The sequence below is a fragment of the Artemia franciscana genome, chromosome 6 (assembly GCF_032884065.1).
Source record: "Artemia franciscana chromosome 6, ASM3288406v1, whole genome shotgun sequence".
Lineage (NCBI taxonomy): Eukaryota > Metazoa > Arthropoda > Branchiopoda > Anostraca > Artemiidae > Artemia > Artemia franciscana.
The window spans coordinates 20,897,727-20,920,196 of NC_088868.1; the positions used below are offsets into that span (position 1 = coordinate 20,897,727).

Genomic DNA, 22,470 nt, shown 5'->3' on the forward strand with positions numbered 1-22,470 from the left:
CTAATCGACCATTCCCTGAGTCGCCATCGTCATTTATATATCCCCCTGTGCACCCCGGCGTCCCCTTTGTAGTTATGTCCCTGTGTCCCGGTCGTCATTTATATTCCCTGTGTCCCGGTCGTCATTTGTGTCCCGGTGTTCCAGTCTGTGATTTCTCTTTGAGTGTCCCGGGCGTCATTTATATTCCTTGTGTCCCGGTGTCCCGGTCGTCATTTATATCCCCCTGTGCCCCCCGGCGTCCCCATTGTAGTTGTGTCCCTGTGTCCCGGTCGTCATTTATATTCCCTGTGTCCCGGTCGTCATTTGTATCCCGGTGTCCCGGTCTGTATATACATTCGTTTTTTAGTTTTGTTTTTCTCCTTTATTTTTTTCCTTTTTTCTTTTTTTTCTTTTTTAGTTTATTTAGATTTTTAGATTTTTTAGTTTTTTTATTAGTTTTTAGTTTTTTTGTAGTTTTTACCATTTTTTTAGTTTTTTTAGTTTTTTTTTTTTACTTATGTCCTGGTCGTCATTTATACTCCCTGTGTCCCGGTCGTCATTTGTGTCTCGGTGCTTTGTTGATTGCTAATTTATATTATATTTATATTTATATTTTTTATATTTATTAATATTTTTTTAGTTTTCTTTTTCTCTTATTTTTCAGTTTTTTCCTTTTTTTTAGTTTTTTCTTTTTTAGTTTTTTCTTTTTTAGTTTTTAGTTTTTTTTTGTTTTTTACCTTTTTTCAGTTTTTTTAGTTTTTAGTTTTTTACCTTTTTTAGTTTTTTTAGTTTTTTAGCTTTTTTAGTTTTTTTTCTTTTTAGTTTTTTTTGTAGTTTTTACCTTTTTTAGTTTTTTTTCTTCTTTTGTATTAGTGTGAAATAATTCAGACGTCACTCGACAGACAGACAGACAGACATAACCCACAAACAACTTATTTTTATATATATTTATTCATATTTTTTTAGTTTTCTTTTTCTCTTTTATTTTTCAGTTTTTTCCTTTTTTTAGTTTTTTCTTTTTTAGTTTTTAGTTTTTTTTAGTTTTTTACCTTTTTTTAGTTTTTTTTTAGTTTTTTTAGTTTTTTAGCTTTTTTAGTTTTTTTATTAGTTTTTATTTTTTTGTAGTTTTTGCCTTTTTTTATTTTTTTCAGTTTTTTTTTAGTTATTAGATTTTTACCTTTTTTTAGTTTTTTTTAGTTTTTTAGCTTTTTTAGTTTTTTTTTTTCTTTTTAGTTTTTTTTTTGTAGTTTTTACCTTTTTTAGTTTTTTTCTTCTTTTGTATTAGTGTGAAATAATTCAGACCTCATATGCGGACAAACATGACGTCACCTGATCCACACACAGATCCACACACAGACAACTTATTTTTATATATCTATATATATAAAAATAAGTTGTCTGTGGATGGATGTGTGGATGGATGTGTGGATGGATGTGTCAGGTGACGTCACCTGAAAAAACTGGATTAGGTGACGTCAAAACTGAAAAAACTAAAAAAAGGCAAAAACTACAAAAAAAACTAAAAACTAATAAAAAAATAAAAAAGCTAAAAAACTAAAAAAACTATAAAGGTAAAAACCAATAAAAAACTAAAAAAAAAACTGAAAAAACTAAAAAAGGCAAAAACTACAAAAAAAAACTAAAAACTAATAAAAAAAGTAAAAAAGCTAAAAAACTAAAAAAACTAAAAAAACTAAAAAAAGGTAAAAAACTAAAAAAAATAAAAAATAAAAAAAAACTAAAAAAAAGGAAAAAACTGAAAAATAAGCTAAAATAAAGGTAAAAACCAATAAAAAACTAAAAAAAAAAGGAAAAAACTAATAAATGACGACACTCAAAGAGAAAGCGACCAGGACAAAAAACTAAAAAAAAAGGCAAAAACTACAAAAAAACTAAAAACTAATAAAAAAAATAAAAAAGCTAAAAAACTAAAAAAACTAAAAAAAGGTAAAAAACTAAAAAAACTAAAAACTAAAAAAAAACTAAAAAAGGTAAAAACTAAAAGAACTAAAAAAGAAAAAAATAAATGACGACACTCAAAGAGAAAGCGACCAGGACAAAAGGAATGTTCGATTAGCAATCAACAAAGCACCGGGACACAGGGAGTATAAATGACGACCAGGACACAAGTAAAAAAAAAAATTAACAAAACTAAAAAGAAGGTAAAAACTACAAAAAAACTAAAAAGAAAAAAAAACTAAAAACTAATAAAAAAACTAAAAAATCTAAAAATCTAAATAAACTAAAAAAGAAAAAAAAAGGAAAAAAATAAAGGAGAAAAACAAAACTAAAAAACGAATGTATATACAGACCGGTACACCGGGATACAAATGACGACCGGGACACAGGGAATATAAATAACGACCGGGACACAGGGACACAACTACAACGGGGACACCGGGGGAAACAGGGGGATATAAATGACGACCGGGACAAAAAAACTAAAAAGAAATAAAAACTAAAAACTAATAAAAAAAACTAAAAAATCTAAAAATCTAAATAAGCTAAAAAAGAAAAAAAAAGGAAAAAAATAAAGGAGAAAAACAAAACTAAAAAACGAATGTATATACAGACCGGGACACCGGGATACAAATGATGACCGGGACCCGGGACACAGGGAATATAAATGACGACCGGGACACAGGGACACAACTACAACGGGGACACCGGGGGAAACAGGGGGATAACCTGACAATCTATTTATATGCAAAGACAATGGGACAGCAAAGAATGTTGTATATTCGCAAGTTTTACGTAGTTAAAACCATATATATATATATATATCTATATTCACAGGTGGGACATAGGGACACAACTACAATGGCGCGTAACTATTATGGCGCGTAACGACTTACGCGCGCGGGGGGGCTTGGGGGGGGCGCGAAGCGCCCCACCAACTAGGTGTTGGGGTGGCGCGAAGCGCCACCCCAACAGCTAGTATAGATATATATATATATATATATATATATATATATATATATATATATATATATATATATATATATATATATATATATATATATATATATATATAAAAATAAGTTGTCTGTCTGTGGATGTGTGGATGGATGTGTGGATGGATGTGTCAGGTGACGTCACCTGAAAAAACTGGATTAGGTGACGTCAAAACTGAAAAAACTAAAAAAAGGCAAAAACTACAAAAAAAAACTAAAAACTAATAAAAAAAATAAAAAAGCTAAAAAACTAAAAAAACTATAAAGGTAAAAACCAATAAAAAACTAAAAAAAAAACTGAAAAAACTAAAAAAAGGCAAAAACTACAAAAAAAAACTAAAAACTAATAAAAAAAGTAAAAAAGCTAAAAAACTAAAAAAACTAAAAAAACTAAAAAAAGGTAAAAAAATAAAAAAAATAAAAAATAAAAAAAAACTAAAAAAAAGGAAAAAACTGAAAAATAAGCTAAAATAAAGGTAAAAACCAATAAAAAACTAAAAAAAAAAAAGGAAAAAACTAATAAATGACGACACTCAAAGAGAAAGCGACCAGGACAAAAGGAATGTTCGATTAGCAATCAACAAAGCACCGGGACACAGGGAGTATAAATGACGACCAGGACATAAGTAAAAAAAAAAAAACTATCTATATATATAAAAATAAGTTGTCTGTGGATCTGTGGATCGTGGATCAGGTGACGTCACCTGAAAAAACTGGATCAGGTGACGTCAAAACTGAAAAAACTAAAAAAAGGCAAAAACTACAAAAAAAACTAAAAACTAATAAAAAAAATAAAAAAGCTAAAAAACTAAAAAAACTAAAAAAAGGCAAAAACTACAAAAAAAACTAAAAACTAATAAAAAAGCTAAAAAACTAAAAAAACTAAAAAAAAGGCAAAAACTACAAAAAAACTAAAAACTAATAAAAAAAATAAAAAAGCTAAAAAACTAAAAAAACTAAAAAAAGGTAAAAAACTAAAAAATAAATAACGACCGGGACACAGGGACACAACTACAACGGGGACACCGGGGGAAACAGGGGGATAAACTACAAAAAAACTAAAAACTAATAAAAAAACTAAAAAATCTCAAAATCTAAATAAACTAAAAAAGAAAAAAAAGAAAAAAGGAAAAAAATAAAGGAGAAAAACAAAACTAAAAAACGAATGTATATACAGACCGGGACACCGGGATACAAATGACGACCGGGACACAGGGAATATAAATGACGACCGGGACACAGGGACACAACTACAATGGGGACGCCGGGGGGGACAGGGGAATATAAATGACGACCGGGACACCGGGACACAAGGAATATAAATGACACCCGGGACACTCAAAGAGAAATCACAGACTGGAACACCGGGACACAAATGACGACCGGGACACAGGGAATATAAATGACGACCGGGACACAGGGACATAACTACAAAGGGGACGCCGGGGTGCACAGGGGGATATATAAATGACGATGGCGACTCAGGGAATGGTCGATTAGCAATCACCATCAACAAAGCTCAAGGGCAATCATTAGAATCATGAGGTATAGATATATATCTATCTATATTCACAGGTGGGACATAGGGACACAACTACAATGGCGCGTAACTAATATGGCGCGTAACGACTTACGCGCGCGGGGGGGCTTGGGGGGGGCGCGAAGCGCCCCCACCAACTAGGTGTTGGGGTGGCGCGAAGCGCCACCCCAACAGCTAGTATATATATATATATATATAGGGACACAACTACAATGGCGCGTAACTAATATGGCGCGTAACGACTTACGCGCGGGGGGGGGCCTTGGGGTTGGCGCGAAGCGCTCCCACCAGCTAGGTGTTGGGGTGGCTTGAAGTGCCACCCCAACAGGTAGTGTATATATATCTATATATATATATATATATATATATATATATATATATATATATATATATATATATATAATATATATATATATATATATCATGAAAAGAGAAATCACCAATGCAACAGCACAAAAAAAAAAAAAAAAGAGACAGAAGGAGAAAAGGAAGACTGCTTTCCTAAATTAGTGATTAATATAGACCAGCACTTGAATGAGGCTTTAACCCTACTCATCCATACAATCACATAGGTCAAACAGCATAGCCATACACAATCAACCATAAAGAATAATCCATGGACAGACAGTCATGTCGTCAATAAGTATAAGTCGTCATTTACCAAACAATAGAAAAAATAATATAGACAAATAATTCAGAGGCAACACTCAACATAAGGGCTCATCAGGAGAATACACTGGCCTATATAGGGTTTCGCCACTTTAAATTCTCTACCCAGCACAGTGTCGTGGCTACCACAGAATATCCATGGCATCCCCGTGTCAGGTATCACCCCCAAAATACATGCCTATGAAAGAAAAAAAAAGCAAATGTAAAACAACCAAGTAAAACCAAAACAAGCTTATCCTGTTAATATATCCCTCTTTTTAGCAACAATAGGTAAACTAAATATTATAAATTTTACCAAATCACAAATATTAACACATTGCAAAAAACCTGAATGAACTAAACAATTATAGAATTCATCTTTACCATGTGGCTAATTTTTAAGAAAATCCGCTCAATTAGAAACACAATTCAAAATAAATGGCGCTGCGACAACATTTCTCGAACCTCCGAAATTAGTTGAAAATTTCTTTAAGTATTTCTAGATAATTCTTTTGATATTTATTTAAAAGTTCGTTATAATGAAAACTAAATTTTTTAAATTGCCAAGTTAAGTTATTTGCAGAAAAACCTCTTGATATCAATTTTTGGCTTAAGATTTTACATCTATTTTTAAAATCAATATAATTACTACAAATCCTTTCATAACGAAGTAACTGTGAGAAAAACGCTGAATATCTGATTTTTGAGTGTATATTACTTTCAGGGAATGGGAAACTAATCACTTCAAAATCAAAATCATCCGTTTTATTATACATTTTAAAACTTAATTTATTATTATCACAAATATATATATATATATATATATATATATATATATATATATATATATATATATATATATATATATATATATATATATATATATATACTAGCTGTTGGGGTGGCGCTTCGCGCCACCCCAACACCTAGTTGGTGGGGCGCTTCGCGCCCCCCCAAGCCCCCCCGCGCGCGTAAGTCGTTACGCGCCATATTAGTTACACGCCATTGTAGTTGTGTCCCTGTGTCCCACCTGTGAATATAGATAGATTTATATATGTGTTTCAAACTACGTAAAAATTGCGAATATACAACATTCTTGGCTTTCCCACTACTGGGAGCTTTTCGTTTCCAATTGCCAGCAATTGATCTGAAAATGTTTGACCAGAGTCATCGTTACACAGACAGACAATATATAGAAAATATATATATAAAATATAAATATATATATATTTTCTTTTTAGTTTTTTTGTAGTTTTTACCTTTTTTAGTTTTTTTCTTCTTTTGTATTAATGCTAAAGCCAAGGTTCAAACCTGGAGCCTCTCGGACCTAGAACCTGAAACATAACGCTTTACCAACTCAGCTACTTCGGCTTGAATACATTCGTTTTGAGCAGCTTCCTCAGGTGTTGCCATTGTAGGTTCTTCAGTCATTTTAAAATTAGAAATTTCTCTTTCAACGGTCTTTTTATAATTAAAAATTTGTGTTTGAACGATATTCTTAAATACCTGTGTCCTGGTCGTCATTTATATTCCCTGTGTCCCGGTCGTCATTTGTGTCCTGGTATCCCAGTCTGTAATTTCTCTTTGAGTGTCCCGGTCTGTAATTTCTCTTTGAGTGTTTTTTCTTTTTAGTATTTTTTAGTTTTTTACATTTTTTCTTTTTTCAGTTTTCTTTTTCTTTTTTATTTTTCAGCGTGTCCTGGTCGTCATTTATATTCCCTGTGTCCCTGTCGTCATGTTTTTTACATTTTTTCTTTTTTCAGTTTTCTTTTTCTTTTTTATTTTTCAGCTTCACTATGAAATACATATCGCCGAACCTTTGTTTTTTTTTTAACTAAAATCTGGTAGGCATTGATGACCTTATCCAAGTCAAAATCCCAAACCCAATCATCATCGCTATCATTTTCAGTTTTGATATGTTTTGACTCTCGCTGTCCAGGTGGATCTTCATCTAACTGCGCGGTTTTTCCTTTTTTTCTTTTTAGTTTTTAATTGGTTTTTACCTTTTTTTTTTTAGCTTTTTTAATTTTTTTTCGTTTTTTCTTCTTACTTTTTTTTTAGTTTTTATCTTTTTTATTTTTTTTTCATTTTTATTCTTAATTTTATTAGTTTTCTTTTTCTCTTCTATTTTTCAGTTTTTTCCTTTTTTTAAGTTTTTTTTTTAGTTTTTAGTTTTTTTAGTTTTTTAGTTTTTTAGTTTTTTTAGTTTTTTAGCTTTTTTATTTTTTTTATTAGTTTTTAGTTTTTTTGTAGTTTTTGACGTCATGACGTCAACCTGATCCACAGATCCACAGATCCACAGACAGACAGACAACTTATTTTTATATATATAGATAGATAGAAGATATATTCCCTGTGTCCCGGTCGTCATTTGTGTCCCGGTATCCCAGTCTGTAATTTCTCTTTGAGTGTCCCGGTCTGTAATTTCTCTTTGAGTGTTTTTTCTTTTTAGTATTTTTTAGTTTTTTACATTTTTTCTTTTTTCAGTTTTCTTTTTCTTTTTTTAGTTTTTATCTTTTTTATTTTTTTTTATTTTTATTCTTAATTTTATTAGTTTTCTTTTTCTCTTCTATTTTTCAGTTTTTTCCTTTTTTTAAGTTTTTTTTTAGTTTTTAGTTTTTTAGTTTTTTAGTTTTTTAGTTTTTTTAGTTTTTTAGCTTTTTTATTTTTTTTATTAGTTTTTAGTTTTTTTGTAGTTTTTGACGTCATGACGTCAACCTGATCCACAGATCCACAGACAACTTATTTTTATATATATAGAAGATATATATATTCGCGCGGAGTCGCAAATGTTTTACCGACATTGCGTGAGTCACCACACAATTGAGTATTAAATCCTAAAATATAAACAAGATCTCTACATAAAAAGTAATGTTTCAATACAGGGAGAAAGGAATTAAAAACAAATTTTAAAAAAAAACTGTCTGGAACCTATTTTTAAAGAAGGATTTTGTATCATTCTGACATCATCCACTTTTTCATATTTGCTTAGATCATAGGGTCAAAGGACTTGATTAACTGTTAACTTTCTGTATTTACACGGAAATAACCTTAAAATCATTGTTCATACCACGATTTTGTTTTATTTTTAAATATTATGTTAGATATAAAATAAACCAAAGTATGATATTCAGTGCAGAAGTGATGACTACAATTAAGCAGTGTGTCTCACGAGAAAATAATAAGGCTCCAGGTGCTGATAGCATGATTAATGAGTTTCTTAAATATGGTGGCTCTGAGGTTAGGAATAAGCTACTGAAGATTACGAACATGATTTTTGAAAAAGGGGAAGTACCCAATGATTTTAGGAAAACCTTAATTAAACTACTGTATAAGAAAAGTGACAAGAGTGAGTGTCGTAATTATCGAGGGATTAGTCTGGTCTCTGTAGGTAGCAAATTACTGAGTAATATGATACTTTTTAGACTGAGAGATGCTGTAGAAAAAGTTTTAAGGGAAGAACAATGTGGTTTTAGAAAAGGTAGAAGATGTGTCGACCAAGTTTTCACTCTTAGGTTAATAATTGTGAAGTCCCTTCGTTTTCAAACACCTTTGGTCCTCAGTTTTATCAATTATGACAAAGCTTTCGATTCTGTTGATAGAAGACCGTTAGCAAAGGTTTTATCGTTATATGGTATACCAGAAAAATACATTAAAGTGATTTGTGCTATGTACGAGAATAATACTGCTGTGGCTATGGTAGGAAATGAGGTTAGCAACTGGTTTTGTATTAAGTTGGGAGTTCAGCAAGGTTGTGTTCTATTTCCCTTTATATGGATCGTTTTGATGGACTTCGTCTTAAGGAGCACAGGAAAGGCCATTGGAGACCATGGAATAAAATGGGGAGGAAAAACGCTCCTGGACTTAGATTATGCTGATGATTTAAGCATATTAGATGAAAGTGTGAGCTAAATGAATTAATTTTTATAGGTTTTGCGAGTTCAGGGTGCTAAAATAGGCTTGAAAATTAATGTTAAGAAGACTAATTCACTAAGGTTAGGAATAAGTGAAGATGAACAGGTGACATTAGGTAACGAAAAGATTGATCAGGTTGGGAGTATTATTAGTAAAGATGGTGGGAGCAGTGAAGTTGTTAAAATTAGAATAGCTAAGGCTCAGGGTACTTTTCACAGTTAAAAAAAGCTTGGAAGAATAGAAAGATAAGTCTGCAAACCAGGATTAGAATACTGGAAGCTACAGTGATGACAGAGGTCAAATATGGCTCTGAAGCATGGGCACTCCGGAAAGCAGATGAAAATTTACTTGATGTTTTCCAGAGATATTGCCTACGGATTGTTCTGGGTACCCGGCTGACTGTCCATATTTCAGTAGGTTGTAAGAAAAATGTGGTTCAATCCGGCTTTCTAGGGCTATAATGAAAGAAAGTTTGAGATGGTTAGGCCTCGTTCTACAGATGAAGGATGGCAGATTACCAAAGATTGTCCTTTTTGGCCAATCGTCTGGGGCTACACGGAAAGCTGGTCGTCCTTGTCTGGATTGGGAGGATGCCATAAATAAAGATTTAAAATAAACGGGAGCTTCCGGGGAGGGTGTAAAGAGCGAGGCTTTAAATAGATTAGGTTGGAGGAGGAGCATGCGTAGCTGTGTTGGCCTCAGGCGGCTTGGTGCTCCAGTGAGTTATTAGTAGTAGTAGTAGTAGTAGTTTCACGAGTGTTTTTTTCCCTTAGAATCATCATGTGTAATGGGTGCTCATAAAATGTATCAGAAGGGCAAATTATTCTGTAATTTTGTAATGTGTTTAAGGACTGAAAATGGCTGGTAGGCAAGCTTCTACTCTAACAATGTGCCCCCATTTCTCAATTCTCCATGGATTGGAAGAGAATTTTAAAGATAAACATTTTAATCAAAATTGTTGAAATGCACCAAGTATCTCCAAGGGGACGTAATGAGTGTAGTCCCAGAAATTAGGGCCCAAAATTATGCAATTAGCCCGTGTAATAGATGCTGTATACATAAAGATTAATAGAAAGGTGCACATATTCCCCCTTGTTGAAGTCAAAGTCGTATATAGCCTTTTCAATCTTTGTGGTTTAGGAAAAAAGTAAAGCTCTTGTCGTCGCACTCCCTCTAATTCCCCCATCCCAAATATACAAACATCAGCATGCTTTTCGGAGAGTAGTCCTAACTAATTTTATTTTCATCGTTCAAAATCGATAAAATCAATGTACTGCATTACTGTTTAAAGCCAAATAAATTCCGTCCATATTAAATAAGTAGGTTTTAATTTTCACCTTTAATGAGATTTAAGGGTCTTCTATCTTGTTGTGTACAAGTCTGAGGCTAACATCGAAAAGTAGAAAATCCAAATTCCAAACGTATCAAGCTATACCATAGATATTCTACACTCATTCAAATCAGAATCAAACTTGGGCCCGTGCAGTCTCTATCTCACCCATTTTAAATTTACATATGCTATACCTCTTTTGACTTGCGATCGTTCGGGGCTTATATAGGAAGTTTTCAAAAATCTGAACGATTAAATTTTCGATGTTAAACCTTATAAGTAAATGTTTTTCAGGTAACGTCTGATTTCCACCGAAATTGATACTGAAGGGTTTTCAGGTTCCCAACTTTAAATCTTTGGCTAATTTTGTAATCTAAACCTTCAAAAAAGATAGTATATTTACTGACTTTCATGAACAGATTAAAATAAATTATTCTTCTCGTCATCCGATTTTCATAAATAGGTTTTTATCTATTTTTTTAAACAGTTTTTTACAACTAAACCAAAATATGCCATGTACATATTTCACTAATGACGGATATGTCACACCGAGAAAAGACGGATATGTCACGTTTTAGTGGTTATCTTAAATGGTGAGGTGACTGTCCCAAATCAAAACATGATCAGTCCATTTGTATCTTGCCCCGATGTTTAGTCATGTTGCTGAGTGGAGAAATCGACGGTTTCTTCCGTCTTGTAGTTGGAATTCTTAAGCAGGAGCCTGTGAGCCCCTTCTCACCCTCCAAAATTCATAAGCGTAGATATGTTGTACCCTCGTTACTTTTAATTAAAAGATTAATTATGAATTACGATTGGGAAACCCAAAGCAGGCACCTCTCCAACGTACTCCTCCAAGCTTTATAAACGATGACTCCTGACGGTTCGTGATTGTTCACGAGCCATTTAGAATTGACTTCAAATGACCTATGGACTTAGGGCAGTATCTAGGATTTTTGTTTCGACGCTGATCCCAAAACAACTTACTGGCCAATGTCCTGAGCGAGCGGAAGGAGGTAGCAAAATTTCCAGCAAAGCTACAATAGTATAGTACTTATAATCAAGTTGCATTGTCGGTGGGTTTGGGCAGAGCAAACTACCGAACCATTAAAAGCTAGACTTATGTAATTTTTCTAAAACTGTTTAAAAACTACAACAAGAAAAAAAAACCCATGAAGATCAACACAAAATGTAACCTATAAAAGAAATCTAACAATATCTTTGCCTAGTGTATGTGTAAAATAAATTTTGCTTAGTTGGTTAGTCTGAGTAGGATAAACTGAAAAGCTATAACAGTTTGGAACTTAAAAATTTTCCAAAACTGTTATTAAAACGTAAAAAAAAATCCTTGTTAAAAGTGTTTCTTTTTTTTGCTGCTCCGTCAAAAATTGTGAATTGCAAGCTAATGCATATTGAATTGCAAAAGCCAAACTTTAAAAAAGAGGTTTTCCTTGCCATTCAGCTCTAAAAATGAATAAAAAGATTTAAATAGGCAAGACAGTCAAAGAATTATGTCACTTCGAGAAGTTGTTTTATTCTTTTGAGGTGATGTTTTCAGTTTGTCTGAATCAATACTTATCATAAATTTCTACATTAGGTGCTTTGTGTAAACCTACTGAGGAATCTGATTCAGAAGTTGAAGCTAAAGCCCTAGTATCATCCAGTTCAATGTTGCCTGTGGATAATTCTTTGAAACTTATAATGGATCCAAATCAATTTAGCCTTGAAGCTCCACAAAGGAGATCCAATAAGCAAGAAATGAAAGATAGGTAAGCTTTCTCGTTCCCTCTTTCTTGGTTCTCTTATTATCCCTCTCTTGTATGGGATGCGTTTCTATCTAAGAAATCTAGTGTTTATAAAATCACATCTCATTGGAAAAACTGAGTCGAAGACCAATTATCTGAACCTATCTTAAAAAAGAATGTTAATCAAATTAAACTCTTCAATTTAGATGAAAATTCAGTAACACTTCCTATTTTCCCATATAGCTTATATCTAGTGTTTTGAAGCCGTTCAAGCTTTTCTCAAAGGCTAACTGAAGGCTTTTGCAGTCTTGTCACAGAAAGATGCTTTGTAACGTAATATTTATGGATGTATCATTTTGCCAAGTAAAAATTTTGCTAAACACTTCCTTTCTTCACATATAGCTTATATCTAGTGTTTTGAAGCCGTTCCAGCTTTTCTCAAAGGCTAACTGAAGGCGTTTTCAGTCTTGTCATAGGAAGATGCTTGGTGACATCATATTTATGGATGTATCTCTTTGCCATGTAAACTTCTGCCGGAAGTCAAAAATTTTGCCAAACACTTCCTTTTTCCCATATAACTTATATCTAGTGTTTTGAAGCCGTTCCAGCTTTTCTCAAAGGCTAACTGAAGGCGTTTTCAGTCTTGTCATAGGAAGATGCTTGGTGACATCATATTTATGGATGTATCTCTTTGCCATGTAAACTTCTACCAAGTCAAAAATTTTGCCAAACACTTCCTTTTTCCCATATAACTTATATCTAGTGTTTTGAAGCCGTTCAATCATTTCTCAAAGGCTAACTGAAGGGGTTTTCAGTCTTGTCCTATGAAGATGCTTGGTGACGTCATATTTATGGATGTATCTCTTTGCCATGTAAACTTCTGCCAAGTCAAAAATTTTGCCTGGTCCATGGTAAAACAATCCGTATTCAGATCTATACCTCATGATTCTAATGATTACCCTTGAGCTTTGTTGATGGTGATTGCTAATCGACGATTCCCTGTGTCGCCGTCGTCATTTATATATCCCCGTGTGCCCCCCGGTGTCCCGGTCGTCATTTATATTCCATGTGTTCCGGTCGTCATTTATGTCCCGGTGTCCCAGTCTGTGAATTCTCTTTGAGGGTCCCGGGCGTCATTGATATTCCTTGTGTCCCGGTGTCCCGGTCGTCATTCGTGTCCCGGTGTCCCAGTCTGTATATACATTCGTTTTTGAATTGGTCTTTTTTTAGGTTTTAGTTTTCTGCCTTTTTTTTAGTTTTTTTTAGTTATACCTCATGATTCTAATGATTGCCCTTGAGCTTTGTTGATGGTGATTGCTAATCGAACATTCTCTGTGTCCCCATCGTCATTTATATATCCCCCTGTGCCCCCCGGCGTCCCCGTTGTAGTTGTGTCCCTGTGTCCCGGTCGTCATTTATATTCCCTGTGTCCCGGTCGTCATTTGTATTCCGGTGTCCCAGTCTGTATATACATTCGTTTTTGAAATGGTAAATGATGAAATAAATTTTTGTATTTTTCCCCTTTTTTTCTTTTTAGTTTTTTTTTTGGTTTTTACATTTTTTAGTTTTTTTAGTTTTTTTTCTTTTTTCTTTTTAGTTTTTTTTTATTTTTATTTTTTTAGTTTTGTTTTTCTCCTTTATTTTTCTTTTTGTTTCCTTTTTTTAGTTTTTTTTATTTTTTAGTTTTTTTAGTTTTTTAGCTTTTTTAGTTTTTTTATTAGTTTTTAGTTTGTTTTTTTCTTTTTAGTTTTTTTGTAGTTTTTACCTTTTTTTTAGTTTTTTTTTTACTTATGTCCTGGTCGTCATTTATACTCCCTGTGTCCTCGTCATTTATATTCCCTATTATACTCCCTGTGTCCCGGTGCTTTGTTGATTGCTAATCGAACATTCCTTTTGTCCCGGTCGCTTTCTCTTTGAGTGTCGTCATTTATTTTTTTCTTTTTTAGTTCTTACTTTTTTTTAGTTTTTTTTAGTTTTTTAGATGAAATTTTTTTTTAGTTTTTTTCCTTTTTTTCTTTTTAGTTTTTTATTGGTTTTTTACCCTTTTTTTTTTAGCTTTTTTAGTTTTTTTTCGTTTTTTCTTTTTACTTTTTTTTTAGTTTTTATCTTTTTTATTTTTTTTTATTTTTATTCTTAATTTTATTAGTTTTCTTTTTCTCTTCTATTTTTCAGTTTTTTCCTTTTTTTTAGTTTTTTTTTTAGTTTTTAGTTTTTTTATTTTTTTACCTTTTTTTAGTTTTTTTTAGTTTTTTAGCTTTTTTATTTTTTTTTATTAGTTTCTAGTTTTTTTTGTAGTTTTTGCCTTTTTTTAGTTTTTTCAGTTTTTTGTTTAGTTTTTAGTTTTTTACCTTTTTTAGTCTAACCAGGATTTGAACCTGGGACCTTCATTCTCCGTTCTGACACCCTCTCTCACCGAGTGACTACTCCAGCATGTTCATTTTGGTGTTTTAAATGGTATATTATTAACCAAATTAATGTGTTTTACAATATACTAAGCATCGTCATAACAAAAATGATGGCAACTAATTTCATGACGTCAGCCGAAACATGACGTCACCTGATCCACAGATCCACACACAGACAACTTATTTTTATATATATAGATATCTTGTGTTTTGAAGCCGTCCAAGCTTTTCTCAAAGGCTAACTGAAGGCGTTTGCAGTCTCGTCATAGGAAGATGCTTTGTGACGTCATATTTATGGATGTATCTATTTGCCATGTAAACTTTTGCCAAGTCAAAAATGGAAAGTTATGAGGAAACATATCTCTCCATAGTCGTGCCATTTTCAGTGTTGTCACTAATGACAGCGCCGTTAAGAGTATTTCTACACTTCAATAAGACTTACTGATGTATATTGGGTCACTGCTGTCGCCTCTTTCTGTTATGTAGCTTTGAAGGGTTAATTGATGTAAGATCACTCTAATCAATGGCAAGATACCATAAAGAAGAATCAAAATTCTGCAAACAAGAATCAGACGAGTAGCCGAATTGCTGGTGTGGGTAGGAGATTACAAATAAAACAGGTAGCTTTTTTAAGCGTTCCTCCATTGTCTCAAGCCATTTGCTGCGATTTGGACATTAAATATGCATGTCAAGGCTTACTCTAAATGCATATGAGAAATCTGTTCTAGTGGGTCTTCGTAAGAAACCCTTGAGCTATGCAAATGTAATTCGAAAAACAACTTTCATTGTTTGTAGTTTCCCAGTATTCAGTGACCCAATATACATCAGTAAGTCTTTAGGTTTTGTGAAATTTCACAAGGAGAGGGGGAATATAATAGCGGTGGTTTTTCTTTGTCGATGTGTTGCTAGCAATATATTGTCTTATTATTCGTTGTATTTAAATAGAGAACACAGAAATCATTCTATCTTTATTCAAAAAATTGAAGCGTAAACTGGGGTATTAGGGCATGGAACATTATTACCATATTAAAAAGGAAAAACAGTCCCCTAAAAAGGGGGTCCATGTATATCTTTACTTTTTCTCAGGAAACGGCTCAACAATTTTTTTTTCTAAATATGCATTTTCTGGTCTCAAAAAACAATCTAGATAGGTTATGACTCCGGAAAATGGTTTTTCTCCCCAAGGTTTATCGTATTGAACCTATGATGAAATATATAATAATAATAATAATAATAATAATAATAATAATAATAATAATAATAATAATTTATTCCAGAAAAAGCCCGTGGGCCATAGGAAAATTACATAACAACGAACAAACAACAAATTAACTAAATTAAATTAATACTATTTAAAGAAAACGCTCCCGATGTGCCGCTGCAATCCTTACAAATCTTTCTATCCTTTTAATACTCAAGAAATTTGTCTCTTTCATTCTATCTACCATCCATATCTCATTCAATTTTTCTTTACTCTCGCCTCCAATCATTCGATTCGACACATTCACTCAAAAAATGTATTAAACTTTCATCCTGAGATCCACACATAGGACAAGCAATAGATTCTACCTTCTCCCCTTTTCTCCCTTGATACTTTCTTTTCTTCTCAATCAAAAATCCATTTCCCCTCCAATCCAAATAAGTCTTCAAATCCTCTCTACTTAACCCAACCTTCCAAAATACCTCCTCCCCCCAACTACCCTTTATCTGTCTATACAATTTTAATGACCCACCTTAAGTGAATCTACAAATATAGTAGTTACTTATTTGTAGAGTTTTGGATTTACAACCGTGACTAATTTTCATAAATCAGTATGTTCTAGGAAAAAGTATAGGAGATGATTGCTCTATATTAAACTTACAGAGCGAATATGGAGCTGAATTAGACTAAAATAAGAAGAAACAGAAAGGGAAAAATTTCATCTTTTCAATAAGTTTTGAATTGTCACTACAAAATATTTTTAATCGGACAATAATTACGTATGTATAGCATGGTTGTGGCGATAACTACAACTTAGTAAAGACGAACCATCTCACATTTTAGCCAAAAATTGAGAAAACACATTTGAAATAAAACCATGTAGTAAGAAATTGTCATTTGTAGGTGATCCAGGAATGGCAATTATTATTTCGATTACACTTAATAGTGAAATGCTGTTTTGAAAACAAATTGATGGCAATATTTCCAATTATGTTATTTCCTAGAAAAGCCTTAGGACAACCTTGTCGAGAGCTTTTTATGGGTCCATTTGAACATAAGTTGTAATATCTAGTTCTTTACGATAGCTACAATCTCTTAAAGAATGAACCACGGTCCATAGAAACAAAACATTAAAAACGTAATAAAAAAAACTTTAATTAGAAAAAAAGTGCCATTTGTAGCTGATTCAGGAATAGTAACTATTATCTCAATTAGTCTTATTAGGAAAATGCTATTTAAAAAAAAAACAATTTATGGGATTTGAAGTACTAGAATCGCCTTTGCGGAAAACCTGTACAACAAAGCTACATCCTTCTGGCTTGAAGAACAAGGAAAATCACTTTTCTGTATGGGTAGCACTGATATGTCCCTTTTTTCCTTTTTTTTCCGTCTTTAACACAAGTGGGGCACCAGAATATCATACAGAGCTGTTTAAGGGATCATTTGAAAGAAAATTACTTTTCTAGTGCATTTTGTAATTAACTAAACGAGATATTTAAATTAATCTACGAATTTGGACCAAAAACTGCTTCTTTATACAAAAGATGATGGCTGATGTCATAATTGTAGGTTACAACCGTAAATGATGCTGTAGTAAAATTACGTAATGATGTCAGGGGCAACGCCAAGTACCAATATAAGGCTGACAGGGTAAGTCGGCGAATCAGCCAAAGTTGGCAATTTGTAAAAACACTTATAAACATAATGGTTTCAAGAGAGAGACCTAAATGGACGAAAAACCGAAGCATCAAAGCCAGGCAACCGTAGTATCTAAAAAAAAAAAAAAAAAAAAAAAAAAAAAAAAAAAAAAAAAAAAAAAAAAAAAAAAAAAAAAAAAAAAAAAGACATTAGACCTTACAGTTCCTATCTCTTGTTTACCTTCCCCAGATTTCTCCCGGTACTCATTTAGAGCTATGTCGACTCTGGCTAAGCTTACAGAGTCACACCACTGACCACCGTCCCAAACTAAAAAAAAACGAAGTATCTACTGCAAAAAAACAGCAGCAAAAATAGAGATAATATTTTAGAAATGTGAAGAACAGATTTAAAAGAGATCAAAAGGACAGTCAACGGAACATCACTTGATCACACATTGGGATGGTTACTAAGTTGTCTAGTGATTCAGATTTTAAGGAAGCAAAAAATCAAAGAGAAAAACAAACTTAGTGAATGTATCAGGGCTCTCGTGAAGCAAAAATTGACAGAGAAAAACAAAGGATCAAGAAGCGTTAGTAAAATGATAAGAGTTGCTGGAACAAATATTGACTGAACAGCCTGATTCTCTTTGGTTTGTTCATTGCCGGATTCCAGTGAAAAAAAAATGAATTTTTGTTCAGTTTTGTGATATATAATTATTGGGACAACAGTCAAACATTGGCGTAAAGCGAGAGAAGTTGAGGAGGGGGCAGCTACCCACATATACGGAGTAGTTTCTGTTTGCTCAAGTTTTGTTTTTGCTCTTTTTCATATCTAAACAAGCAGCTCTGAGAGAGAGAATTGGTTTTATTTTGAGGTGCTTCATTATTATTCGCCTGTTTTTTTTTTTGCTTGCTACGGATCTGAGATTGCACATTCTTTTGATGCAGCATCCAATTTCGCCAGTAATTTCACCACTTTGTCTAAATCTGGCTTAGCGTCTAGATTCTCCGCTAAAACCTCCAACTTGTCCAATTCCTCAGTTTATTGTACCATTTCGACCTAATAGCAAGAGAGTCTTTCGAAGTATTTTTTGGAAAACCCAATGCTAGTCAATATAATGGCTATGGAAGTTTTTTGTAGTCTAATCTTCAGTAACTGAAAATATGCTATGGCACTATGCTGTGATTTTCAAAATTTCCCATGCCAAACTATAAATGTAATAGTATTCCTATATGAGAATACTATTATGTGTGCGCTATATGTGTGCGCAAGCACAGGATGGCTGGCCCCCAACCCCCCATTGCACTTCCTGGCTGAAGGGCCAAGAAACAGAGATCAGCACCGCCGGTAGGGACTGTAAAGTAATGCCGTATCCTTTACCTTTTAGTATTCTTATATGCCACTGTTTTGTATAATATGCTCGGGGGGAGGGATTATTTCACTGAAAGTTATTCTTTAAAATGTGGTTATGCTACCTTACACATTAAATCGCTAACGGTTTATGCAAGATGATGCCATCCTGTAGCTCAGTTTCTGTCCAATAAAGATTAATTTTTGATGTTATGTTATGTTGCTTACAAAAGCACCTATATATAAGAATTTACTTTAAAATGAGCCTGTAAGCAACTCTCTGGGATGTTCCAGTACCCCACTAGCAGCCATAAAGCAGCCATAGCAGCCTAAAAGAGGACACATAAATGGTACCTATGCCAAAGAGTAATTTTCCTTTTTGTTCAAGCCAGGGGACTGTGAATTCCCTATATAGAGTTTTTGACCATGCCGATTCCAAAGGTTCCAAAGGAGATTTTTGTTTCGATCTGATGCCATTCTAGGGAGCTTCAGTTTTTTTTTTAATTCTTTTAAATTCATTTTTAAAATAATATTTTACCACTAAAACTAATTTTCATAATAGTTACCATTGCTGAATCAGCTACAAATTGCGATTTTTTCACTTACCAGTTTATTTTAAGAAGCGTTTTTTTGTTACTATGAGCTTTAGTTTCTTTATTACTAGATTGCAGCTGCCGCTGCGACCATGACAAAATCAAAGCATTTGGAGCACTTGCCTAACGTATTTGCTACATTGCAACAGTTTATTCTAAATGAACACCTCTTATGATTTATCTTTTATCGTCAAATATTGCCATATAGTCTGTATGTTATTTCAAGCATCTGTAAATCTTCCAGTGATTTTAATTACATTTTGGTTTGATATCTTTATTTTAGAACTTGAAATTGGAGTAAGAAGTGAAACTTCAAAATCCCTGACCAGAAACAGCAAAACGAGAAGTTGAAACAAACACAACGTCAAAAACCTATTCTCTGTCTCATCAAGTGACTCCAAACGTATAAATAGCTTACCCTCCAATGACACTATTTTCAAAAAAAAGAATCAGGTTAAAGTTAAAACTTTTAATTTTAAAAGGTGAGGGTTTTTTTTATTTCAAGGTCTTTGTTATATATAGTAGTTTGCGAGATATGGAATTCCGCGTCGATGGAATTTGATGCTAACTCAATTTCGGTGACTCGGTTCGCATTAAGCATGTCTCATGTTTAAGAAAAGAGAATTGTCATTGCGTAGAAAATGATTATGGTTTGTATAATTTGGATGCTCAAGAAGAAGATTGACCGTTCTAATAATAGGTTTAAGACTGTGCAGTGAGCATTTTCACTGATTCTACTCCTAAAAACCTAAAGTTTATTAGAGAAGTCAGTGCAAGAACGTAATTAAAAAAAATTAATGCAAATACAGGAGGATAGTGTTTGTCTGGATGTGGAGCCAGCGGTTATTTGTCAAGTCAAAAAGCTGGCTTGTATTTTGACACCCTAAATATCGACACCCTAGGAGAGTTTCTAGATAAAAAGAAAATGGTGTGGTTTATAAATTAATTTTATCGTTTCAGGTTTTTGTGTGGGGAATCGAAATTAAGTTCGTTAGATGCCGACCCTACAGATCCCTTTAGTTTTATCGATCCACTATGGAGCCTTAAGAAGGACTCGAAGAAATAAATGTTGTGTCTAATCATTCCTTCATCGTGTTTTATTTTATTCTCATTTATTCTGACATATTTATTATTGTATAGTATAATCTCGATAGTAAATTAATTAATCCATAGAGCCCTATTCTTCTTCTTGTTTGGATTACTATTCAGACGCTTTTGCATAATCTCATCCTCGGAATAAAATTCTGGGCCTTGCGCCGGGGTGACGCAGCTAAGTTCAAACTCTGCGTCCGGTGTTATTAGAGAACAATCCCACTTCGCGACTACTCGACTGGACTCCTCCTTTCCTTAAATAAATCATGAAGTCTATTGCGGTTATAATGAAAGTTGTTTATCTCGTTAAGTATTTTGAGCTATCGCTGTAGCCATAGGCGATACCGCTTTCGTTAACAATGGCAAAAAAGGGCAATGGTTATCCGCGGTAAACCCCCATGCCTGAGACTAGAACTTTTGTATTTTTCTTGGGAATTCAAACAAACGATAGATTGTATTACTTATCAGTAGCAACGGGTATTATTATGTGGTCAGTGAAATGTAAGTTACTATTTTGTCCCCTTTGTCTGGGGCAGGCTAGTCCTGTGGTGCGCTTAGTTCTATGTATTTCGCAGTGGTGATTCAAAAGGCTTTTCTTATCGAAAGCTAAGTCAAAACTGCATTTTCTAATTACAACATTTGCTTCACATGCGGCTTGTTGTCTTCTTCTTCTCACAGAGATACGTATGAAATAAAGCGATTGATAACAACATTTTTAGTCTATTTCAAATGGCAAAACTAAGTTTTTTCAATATTTCCTTTGGGTTCCTCTGATTTTGGCTCATGTATTTTTATTTTAAAGTTAACGTAACCCAAATGTGTTGTATAGTCGTGGTTAATATTCTTAGCCCAAGCTTTGCAGTGGATTTTGGTCTCTTTACCGGGTTGAAGATTATCAAGTTTGAGGGCAACGAGTGGGGAAGGTGTGAAACGCTCAGGTATGAAACGATAAGGATAATAATAAGCTGGGAATCCTCTGAATGGAAGATAATCAATGTTGACTTTGTCGTTGGGAGTCTTTCCTTGGCAAGAAAGCCATATCATTCTTGTGGATCCGATCCATTTCGGTCCTGCTCGTAACTCGGTCCATTTCGAGTCTACTGTGGTAACCGCATGTTCTTTGTCAGTGGTTCCGATATGCTGTTTTAAATCATCTGGCATATCTGCTGGAAGCTCATCACCCTTAGTATAAGGTATAGGCGTCCAATCGAGTATCTTGTTCAGTTTTACAAATACACATGGCTGGCCTTGCTCATACCCGAATTTGTTTTCCTTAGTACAATGGTTTCCGAGATCACCAATATCAAATTTGCAAATTTTTTCTGGTGATTTAGCTAAAAAATCACAGGGCGGATTTATATAGTTTAAACCGATTTGCTCTTCATAGGGTTTTATAAAGTCTTCTAGAATACGGACTTGTTCCTGCCAATTGCCATTATTTCCCCTTGTGAACTCAATTAAGTAATGATTCTCTTCTTCCGGAGTCGGACGAATTGTAAGACCTGGAGTGGTACCTATTAAGCTATGCTCAGTTCGCAAGAAAGCTGTTTTTGTGTCAATTCTAGCCCAAAGAAAAGCCTTAAATAGCCCAACAGCAAAACCGACCAGAAAAATGTACAAACAAACGTAATATATGATAATCAACGCCCAGCTTCCTACAGTTCTGCTCATAAATTCTTTGGTCTCACCATTCCAAATGAAAGTACTCACAGATTTCAAAATTGAATGTGAATTTTTTGAGCCAAAGGATTTTATTCTCGATTTGTCGGTAGGATCAAGTGTGGACATTTTCTATTGCTTCTCGAAATTGAACTTAAAGTTGTCTTAAAACAACGTAAATATGATATGAGATGAATTATCGGGGGCCGTATCTACAGGTTAAAAGTTTTCTTCTAAACTAATAAAATATTCAAAACTAAATGGGAACTGAATTTTTATGCATTTTTTTTCTTGTGAATTACTTAAACAGCTTTTTTTAATATGAATCTAATGTTTTAGATTTTATCGGTCAATCATACGTAGTCAGTAGTTTGTAGTAACTGAGACGCCCGAAATAGTTACTTATTTAATAACCAGCTAGCAT

At 33.3% G+C, this 22,470-nt stretch overlaps 2 protein-coding genes across 3 annotated transcripts in view; one reads left to right on the forward strand and one right to left on the reverse strand.

Annotated features, from left to right (window-relative positions):
• Positions 1-20,469, forward strand: part of LOC136028176 (tyrosine-protein phosphatase non-receptor type 23-like) — a 143,682-nt gene extending 123,213 nt beyond the window's left edge. For both annotated transcript variants that reach the window (XM_065705872.1, XM_065705874.1), the window contains exons 16-17: positions 11,961-12,132; positions 20,256-20,469. In XM_065705872.1, the coding sequence (XP_065561944.1) occupies positions 11,961-12,132; positions 20,256-20,361 (278 nt within the window). In that variant the 3' untranslated portion in view covers positions 20,362-20,469. The remainder of the gene's footprint in view (positions 1-11,960; positions 12,133-20,255) is intronic.
• Positions 20,470-21,125: 656 nt separating this feature from the next.
• Positions 21,126-22,175, reverse strand: LOC136028517 (sodium/potassium-transporting ATPase subunit beta-like). The gene has a single exon (XM_065706361.1). It carries the CDS (start codon positions 22,173-22,175, stop codon positions 21,126-21,128), a length of 1,050 nt encoding a protein of 349 aa, XP_065562433.1.
• Positions 22,176-22,470: the final 295 nt, after the last annotated feature.